The sequence below is a fragment of the Zingiber officinale genome, chromosome 7A (assembly GCF_018446385.1).
Source record: "Zingiber officinale cultivar Zhangliang chromosome 7A, Zo_v1.1, whole genome shotgun sequence".
Lineage (NCBI taxonomy): Eukaryota > Viridiplantae > Streptophyta > Magnoliopsida > Zingiberales > Zingiberaceae > Zingiber > Zingiber officinale.
In genome coordinates, this window is record NC_055998.1 from 134,929,798 (window position 1) to 134,939,357 (window position 9,560).

The 9,560-nt window shown below is 40.7% G+C and overlaps 1 protein-coding gene across 1 annotated transcript; it reads right to left on the reverse strand.

The window, feature by feature from the left end:
* Positions 1-384: 384 nt before the first annotated feature.
* Positions 385-1,539, reverse strand: LOC122000522 (probable membrane-associated kinase regulator 3). The gene has a single exon (XM_042554904.1). It carries the CDS (start codon positions 1,411-1,413, stop codon positions 526-528), a length of 888 nt encoding a protein of 295 aa, XP_042410838.1. The 5' UTR covers positions 1,414-1,539; the 3' UTR covers positions 385-525.
* Between the last annotated feature and the right edge of the window lie 8,021 nt (positions 1,540-9,560).

Consider the following 9,560-nt stretch of genomic DNA (forward strand, 5'->3'; position numbering starts at 1 on the left):
CATCCAGAGGTTGAGATTTGGCTCGTGAACCTTGAAGCGCTTTCCGGTTGCTCCGTGATCGTGCTTCCGACAGCGATAATCTTCGATTGCGGTTCTTCGGGAGATCACTGTGAGTGGTTACCTTATTATTTTAATTGTTTCGTTTTAGTTTTCATGCTCTCAAACTACCAACACTTGAGCGTTTGCCTATGGTATTCTCTGAGTCGGAAGGATTGTCTGCTCGAACATGTCTCCTGCCGATCGAGCCCTACCTGTCCTGACTGACCATTACATTTATCCTCGGTTCAGCCTTTTGACACTTGGGCGTTGACCATCTTGATTTTGACCTCCACTCTAATGATTGACCCCGTACCAGGTGGACATCCCCATATAGCCGCATCAATATACAAGTTTTGAATGTCATACTCGTCTTGAAAGATTCTTAGCTTATGATTTGATTCGGGTAGGATGATCTCTAGTTGATTCACACACCAGAGAAACATAGTTGACCAAAAAAGGTTAAAACCTACAACATGGATTCTTGAACTACTCTGAAAATTCCTGGGCTCTGCTGGATAGCGGAAGAGACCATCTGCTGCTGACCTGAGACTCGAAATCACTCGCACTCTTCCGACCAGAGATTACCCGCTGAGATTTCTTGCAGTGGGTAATGGCTCGTTGTATAGAGCTCTCCGCGTCTGAGTCCGCATTGCTGCTTCTCCTGTTCAGCAACAATGGCTGGCTAAATCTATTGGAGCTTGTGGCGGAGAAGGAGGACGAGGAAGAAGAAGAGGAAGAGGACGAGGACAACGAGGAGTTCTTCTTCACAAGACTCCAATTGATGGCACCCGAGAAAGAATTCCTGTGGCAGGCCGCTTCCTCCTCCGCTTGCTTCCCTCTCCCAATGCCGCTTCGCCCCGATGCGTCGAGGTTCGCCATGGTTTTCTCGCCGGCGCACGGCTCGTCTGTGCTCGGCCGCGAGTAGAACAGAGACATGAGGTAATGCCCGGAAGCTTTCAGCTTCGGGCTGAGCGACAGTTGCTTGATCAAGTTGAACTTCTTGGACCAAGACGCGCTCTTTGGGCGCGGGCGCGACCTCACCAGGGCCTCCGAGCATTCACTGCAGCAGTCTTCATTGCTCGCCTCTAGCGGCTGCCCCTTTGAGTTCTGGAGTAGCTTCTCCACCATTTGGAGGCGCGGGGGGAGGTGGAGGGGGAGAAGCTTCCCCTGGTAGAAGAGCTGGTCGGCGGGAGAAGCAGCGGCTTCTGCCTCAGCTGGCACGCCACACATCTGGAACTCGAACTCATTGGAATGAGGAGAAGTAGGAGGAAGAGGGGAGAGAATGGAGTAGCAGAGGAAGGCGCCGCTGCGCCTTCTGCCATCCGAGCTCATGTCCATCTCGATGTATTCTTCTTCGCCATCCGCGGCGGCCATTCTGAAGGAAGAGAAACAAAACAAGTCTTCACCTCTCACGCAGTCACTCGAACAAACACTTGGCGGTCATGCTGTAATGCATGGCGAGAAATCAGAAGAAAAGAGAGGTAGATGAGAGAGAGAAGTAGGCAGAGGATGATGGTAATGGGACCCCAAATCCCTCCTAATTTGACCCATATTTTGTTGTCTGCTCGACTGGATGCTATTACTCGGTCCAAATATTTCATTTCACATTTTGGTGGCGTCTGGTAGATTGCCTGTCGTTTAATTTTCACAGCCATCAGTTTGCTTCTGCTCAGTACTGTAGTCCAGCGCAGTGCTTCGGGATACCTCACAATCACATTGCATGTCATAATGAACACAACAAGTATCAAATGCAAGTTTCACGCAGCAGTTCAATGTCAGTAATAAAAAAGATAAAAATAATTTAAATATTTTTTTAAGGAAAATAACAACACTTACTTCGATTAGATCACATTAAAAATAAAATAAAAATTTTTTCTCAATGAGCAAGCGCTGTGCTCCCAACACTGTATGCTTTGCATAAACAAAGCTCCTTCCACAGGCTCTGAAAGCATCTTATTGAAGTCTATTCCTATTCAAATTATTGTGTCTATTTTATTCATGGAATAAGAGGCCCACTGGCTTACCTTTTCGAATGACATTTTGCACTCTTCTTTATACTTTGCCAGCTTTTGTATAAGATAAAAAGAAGATTTTGATTCGAAATAGCTAGCCTTTAGCAAATATGTCTGGCAAGTGCTCGTGTTGTAAGTAACGTTCAGGGGGCGAGGCTTTTGACCGGAGCTGAAAAGTGGATGACACATTTTGTTTGTCAGCCTGCTTGTATTAAAAGCTGAAGGCTGACCGGAGTCTGAGATGAAGAAAATCTACCTCTGAAGGCGAGGCGCGAGGCTTGTGACTTGTGTGTGTCTTCATCATTATACATCACTTTGAAAAGACTTGTCCACACACACACAAACACAAAAGCTACCAAATTACATATCTAAACTTTTATGATACTCAAAACTATGATTTTATATTTATCAAAAGGCAAAATATTTTGTCATAAGATGCCCAAAATATTCCTCAGTCTAAATTCCTCTTGTGAATTGTTTCCGCTCTGAATCTCCCCTGATTTCGTCCGGAAGTTGAGTCGGATGAAGGTGGACTTTGTTGTGCGAAAAGTTGACGCAGAGTCGTTGAGATGCTGAATCAGCGAGGTACCTCCTGGAAAGGTTCGCACGGGCGGTCATACGGAGAAAAACGATCAGGATGATGACGCTATTGCTCTGCACACACTCAGACGAGTCCACCGGTCGTTAGAGACCCAAAATCCAGGGAAAAAGTCCCCGGATCAGGCCCTCCGACGCTCAAGTCAGGTACTTTTTTCCCCAGAAATCACAGAGAAAGGACGAAAAGTAAAAGACTGGTAAGAAATGACGAGTGAGCGTACATGCGTAAGAGACAAAGCATCCCTTTTTATACTGCAACTGAGGCTTCTGGAACTTGGCGAATGTCAGGAAATGTTGAGTGTTAGCCTTTGTCTGGCGGTGATCGACGCGTGGCTTTCTCTTATAGGCTGGCGGAGGAACCAAGAGGAGTATGAGCCCCCCACCGTTAGAATATTCCCTGACATGTGATGATTATTCTCTGACAAATGGTTATGATTCCTTGCAGGTATATTTGTCATGTAGTGTCTGACCTCCTGACCCACCTTCGTCTGCGTCATCCGAAGCATGTATAATTTGACATTTGACTTTTTCTATTATTTTTCTTTTCTTCATTATATTTCTCTCACTTCTCTCTCTCCTCTGTCGGCAGAATATAGGAATAACATTAGTCAATTTTTAATCACATTTTAATACATTTGAAGAAGCCAAAATAAATAATGGACACCATATTTGGACACCATATCACGTTGGGCCTGATATGGAATGATATCAGACTCACGTTGGGCCTAATATGGACTCAAATCAGGCCCAACGTGGGCCTGATATGGAATGATATCAGACTCACGTTGGGCCTGATATGGAATGATATCAGGCCCACATTGGGCCTGATATGATTCCATATCAGGCCCAACGTGAGCTTTTATGCCAATTCTTTGATTTTGCTTGTTAACATCTATAAACAGCCAAAATAAATAATGTACACCATATTTGAACTCCTTGTAATTTTAGAAATCCATAAAAATTGAAATGAGTGCAATCGGAGCTCTCTAGGTCCATCAGTGGGTTTTGACCGAAACCCACTAATCGACCTAGAAAGTTCCGATTGCACCCATTTCAGTTCCTGTGGATTTCTAAAATTGCAAAGAGTCCAAATATGGTGTCCATTATTTATTTTGGCTTCTTCAAATGTATTAAAATGTGATTAAAAATTGACTAATGTTATTTCTTTATTCTGCTGACAGAGGAGAGAGAGAGGTGAGAGAAATATAATGAAGAAAAGAAAAACAATAGAAAAAGTCAAATTATCAGGAGGGTAAAATAGGAAATGCTTTTAAAAAAGTGCGCTCTTTGGTAAATACAAAAATAGTGTATGCTTTTTGGTAAATTCAGATTTTTACGTGCGTCCTTTGGTAAATTGCCGATATATTTGTCAAAAGACAATATTTTTTGTCATAAGATGACCAAAATATTCCTCAGTCTAAATTCCTCTTGTGAGTTGTTTCCGCTCTGAAACCCCCCACATCGCTCAATGTAATGTAAGACACTAGACGACTTCATAAAGTAGTAAATCAATTGTCGCCCAAAATTTTGGCGAATTACACACCTCACACGTTAAGATGTCAAAAATTCTAGGCTTCAAGTTTCGCCGGTGACTTCTCGATTCTCACCATGTCTAGCAAACAACCTTCGAGGCATACATGCCCATCATTAAGTGGTTGCTGCAAGTAGTGTTTCCTTCTTCTACACTAATTTGGCTCCACCATACACAAGGGTTCACTTTGATGTTCAATGTGTTGTGGAATCACATCTTAAATAGTCAAATTCAATCAATTGAGTAATATTCGAGGAGACTAAGATATTGGGGAGATTATTGGTACAATCACATTCAAATCGTCAAGTTCAACCAAGTATGTTTTTATGTTTGGGGGAAAAAGAAATTAAAGTTAGACATATATTAAGATTATTAATATGATTTGTCAAGTATTCAAGTGCGAGTTACTTGATAAAGATATTGCAAATGCAATGAATGAATGAATGAAGTCTAAGTGGAAAATGTTTATCGGACACTTTGACGAGTAGATAAATTCAAATAGGCCAAGGATAAAAATTTGGTAAATCAAAGTTGATATATGATAGATAGAAGTGATCAAAATTGACCAAATACTTAGTAGATCATAAATATTTAAAGGTGATGCCTCTTAGGATGGAAGACCCAAAAAGTGAGATTTCTGGGTAGACAGAATTAATTTCTCTTGTAGATAACTCCTAGTGAGTTGTGAGAATTAAGTTAACTTTCTAATGTGGGTTTTTGATATGACTTGATTTAGGTAAAGACTCGACCTTAGAATTTGTCTAAGTTGAGATCTTATCGACTAAAGATTGGATTTAGTCAATAAGCATATAAATCTACTAAGAAGTTGACTTAGACAGATTTGTAAGATTGGAGAAGTGCTAGGAGGAGTGAGTAGTGCAGATCACTTTTGCTCAGATAAAACTTGTTTTATCTTTTCATAAATAGGCAACAGAAATAAACATATAGAACAATCAAACACGTAAAAGACATTTTTATTTTTACTTGTTTGACAACCTCTGACTGCTACTCTAACGTCTACGATAGTTGATCACTTTCAATGGATAATCCACTAGCAATCTCTTTCTCAAAAGAGAAAAAAGCTCGTCTTTTACAAAAGTCGAGGAACGGTAATATGTTTACCATTCCTTTATAGATTAAAGCATGAAGATGAAGTAAATAAAAACAATTATACCAACAATGTAAAAGATATGAAGTTGAGCATGGTTGTCGGAGCAATGATTCATTGTAGCGTTGATGTTTCAGAGCAAAGCAAGAGCAAGAGAACTTGAGCAATTGGTATTGAAGCCAAAGGCTCTCTTTTATAGACTCAGATCAGTCTATTGAACAACTCGATCGGTATACAAATTACCTCAAAAATCAAAACCATATTTGGTTGATCAGTCTATGGATCTATAGGATTGATCTACAGGATCAGTCTACAGATCAAGATTTCATCCAATCCCCTTCTACCTCTTCTACCACATCAACACTTTAGTCCTTATTCTTGATTATACCCTTTGCCACATCAGCAAGATCATCCTTATCTCATGCCACATCATCAATTCGGATCTTATCCTATCCACCTCAAATGCCACATCAACACATATGATAACTTGGTTGACATCTCAGCATTGTTCAAACTATTGATCTAGCTCATCGGTCTATTGATCCTTGCAAAAACAAGTTAGCATAGAATATAATAATTTATGCACAATGTAAGCTTGACAGTTACTTAACTGTCGGATTTCGATTTTAGATTATGAGTGGAACCCTTAGTCAAATCGTCACATAATGTTGCCTTCGTAATGAGGACTCGCCCGTGCCGGTTCTTCTTTTCAAAAGTACTACATTTCAGAAACTTATCTCAACTTACCGTTGGCCAAACCTCCAATCTTTTATACCTATTTTTGTTGGTCCACGTGATTGTTTTGATGTGGTCAACCAAGTTAGGTTAGATCCTGTTTGATTTTTTCCCCTGTGTCTAAGTGTGCAGGAGCTTAGGAGCGCAGGAAGTCGAGTGGAAGATGCAGCTAGCGAGAAGGACGACACGAAAAGGGAGCCGACAGGCTCGGTGCGTCTAAAGGACGAAAGAGTTGCAGAAGAGTACACTGGTGGATGAGAAGAACGTGCGCGATGTTTGAGGGACGAGAAGCTGGGGCGGAAGCCTGCTCGAGGAGAAGGCCGGAAATTGGATTCGGGTGAGCCCTATTTCGGTTGGCCGCAATCACCCAAGCAATCGGAACTTCAGAAGCTAAAGAGAAGATGAAGAAATGCTGGAAAAGTAGCTGAAGGCGCCCTCAACAGTCGTTGGAGGCGCCTCTGCCCTCTCATCTTGAGGGCGCCCTCAATGCCCTTGAGGGTGCCCTCAACTGGGTCAAACAGACCGTTTGCGAGCGGATAAAGTTTTATCCACTTATCCCCTTGGAGGCACCCTCAACCCCTTTGGAGGCGCCCTCAAGACTCGAGATAGAATTTCCAGGAGCTATATAAAGGCCCCTGGAGCTAGGAATTAATTATTCAACTTAGTATTCAATTTCCTAGCAATTCTTGAGCTCTCTAAGTGTGTAAAAGGGTTCTCCGCCTTTAGAGAAGGAGATTCTTAGTGCGCTGTTCAACCGCCTTCGATTAACAACCATTTAGGTTGTAACCAAGTCAAATTGCTGAGTCTCTTATATTCTGTTTCTTTTATTTTATTTATTATTATTTTATTGTTACTATTTTAGAGTTGAAAGATCAAGAAGGGTATTTTCTTATTGCCGGCAATTCACCTCTCCTCTCTTGCCGGTCTCGCTGCGCTAACAATTGGTATCAAAGCAAGACCACCTCAGAAGGACTGACCGCCGACTGAAGCATCAAGATCAAGACGATGGCCGGTGCAAGTATTCATCCCCTGAAGTTCGACGGAGACTTCGCTACATGGAAACGTCGAATGGAGGTATTCTTCAAAATAGAATTTGATATTCTTTTAATTATGAAATATGATTTTGCAGTCCCTAAAGACAAGGAAGAATATAACTGGACGAAAAAGGAACAAGCTGATTTCGTGGCCAACGGAAAGGCAGAGTTCCATTTGCTCAGCGTTCTACCGCCCCAGGAGGTAAGTTGGATCGGAAGCTACAATTCCGCCAAAGACCTCTGGGAAAAATTCCTACAGCTCCACGAAGGCACCTCAGAAGCGAAGTTAGCAAAGCGCGACATCCTCTAGACTCTGCTTACAAATCTCCGGATGAACAATGGCAAGAAGGTAGCGCAACTCCAAGCAAGAATTAAGGAGCTAATAACTCAACTGAACACGAATTACACTCAACGCCTTCCCCAAAACTCCAGAATGGGCGTCCTTAGTATATGCATACTACATCTCTAAGGACTTTGAGGTAAGTACGCTAGAAAATTTATTTTCTACATTTGAATTTCACGAATCACGAATTGCAGAACCTAAATAAATAGAGAAGTCAAATCTCAATGTTGCCCTACAAGCCAAGATGGGCGATCCTGACTCTGAAGCGTCAATCGACGAAATTGAAGCAACGCTATTGGTAAGAAAGTTAAATAAATTTATTAAGACTAATAAATTTAGATTGCAGTCGAGAAAGCATCAACGCAACAAAGTTAAATAAGTTATTAAGACTAATAAATTTAGATCGTAGTCGAGAAAGCATCAACGCAATAGAAGGATGATCCGATGCTACAACTACAACGAGGAAGGGCACATCAAGGATGACTGCCCAAAATTAAAGAAAAGGGACAAGGAGAAGTCTCAAAGACCGACATACTCTAAACGCAAGAATTTAAAGGCTACATGGGATGAATTTGTTAGAGTGTATACTAAAAACCTAGCTTTTTATAAATATTTATATTTGAAATAAAAAGAATCACATTGGTCAATATCTACATTTATATGCTAAGTGTAGTTGTTCAATTGATTTATATTGTAGATAATATGGTGTGTGGTGTCACACACAGAAAATTATGTTATCAATTTCTTATAAATTATAAACAGTAGCTTACGACTAAATTGGAAAGGAACAAACCATTGGAATAATCATAGTGTAATTAGGTATTAATTTATTTTGACTAATAAATTACACTAGTACACTCAGAGTGTATTGAGTAGGACCATTTAGGTAAGTTCTTTTTATATTGACTTAATTAAAGAACTAGACCTTAGTTATTATGGAAGTGTGTGCTTTTAATCCTAATATAATAACAAACATATATATTTAGTATTTATTTCTTTAACTTATCTGTAACGACCCACCTCCTACGAACTAGGCTGTGAGGCCGATCGTTATATTAATCTGTGCTACTATTCCCTGACCATCACTAAAACTAGATGCGGAAGCGGTACTAATTAAAATTCTACTCAACTACTAACATTTCGTGGTTCTATACATGCTAAGGTAGGTAAACTAATTATTCATGACATGTTTTACCTTCCCCATGGTCAAGGAACTGAACTTAGACATTTTCCCGCTGATATCAGACCTCCCAATCGATCCATTGATCGATTGGAACGTCGGATCGATCCAGTGATCGATCCAGCACGCTACTGTGCTCGGGGCAATAATTTGGATCGATCCATTGATCGATCTCAGAGCTCTCTGTTCGCGACGGAAATGGCTGGATCGATCGGCTGATCGATCCAGAAGCCTACTATTCGCGGAACAGATTGCCCCAATCGATCAGCTGATCGATTGGGAACCCCCAATCGATCCACCGATCGATTGGAGTTTCTGATTTCACAGCTACACTCTGATTTCAGCACTGTTTCGTGCCTCAATCACATTACAAGTGCTAAAATGACTAAGAAACACTCTAACGACAACAACTAACATGCTAACAACATAAAAGAGGTGTTCTAAGCATAATAAGATGCATGGTTAATTAATTCATAGCGATTAACATACTAAAGTGCAAAATGGTAAAAACACTGAAAAGTTCTAATGTTTGAAACAAAGCTTGCTAAGGTTCCCTAAGATCTCTATTCCAAGTTCCTGCTCACACACATCTTCGTAGCATTGCCCTCCAGCCTCCGCTAGTCCATCTTTCCTTTACCTTTATCTGCAGTATAAGGAAAAGAAAGTATCTATAAGCTTTCGCTTAGTAAGAAACCATCTACTCACAAAAACATGCATACGATAAGTTCATGCTTTGAAAGATGCTGATTGAAAACATGATGGAGAGTGCTAGGCATGGTATACTATCATACAAGACATAAAAACCAAGAGCTACTCATGGCAATAACTGAAGTATCAACAAGAAAGAACTAACTGAAACATAACTGAGTTAACTAAAATTGAACTAAAACTGATTTCAAAACATAATCATATAACTGATTGTGAGTTTGGAAAGCTATTACCATAATAGATCAAAATACATAATCATACTGCTAATGAGCC

What these genes read in the sequence shown, in the direction of transcription:
- LOC122000522 (XM_042554904.1), bottom strand. Translation starts at nt 1,413, where the DNA reads ATGGCCGCCGCGGATGGCGAAGAAGAATACATCGAGATGGACATGAGC.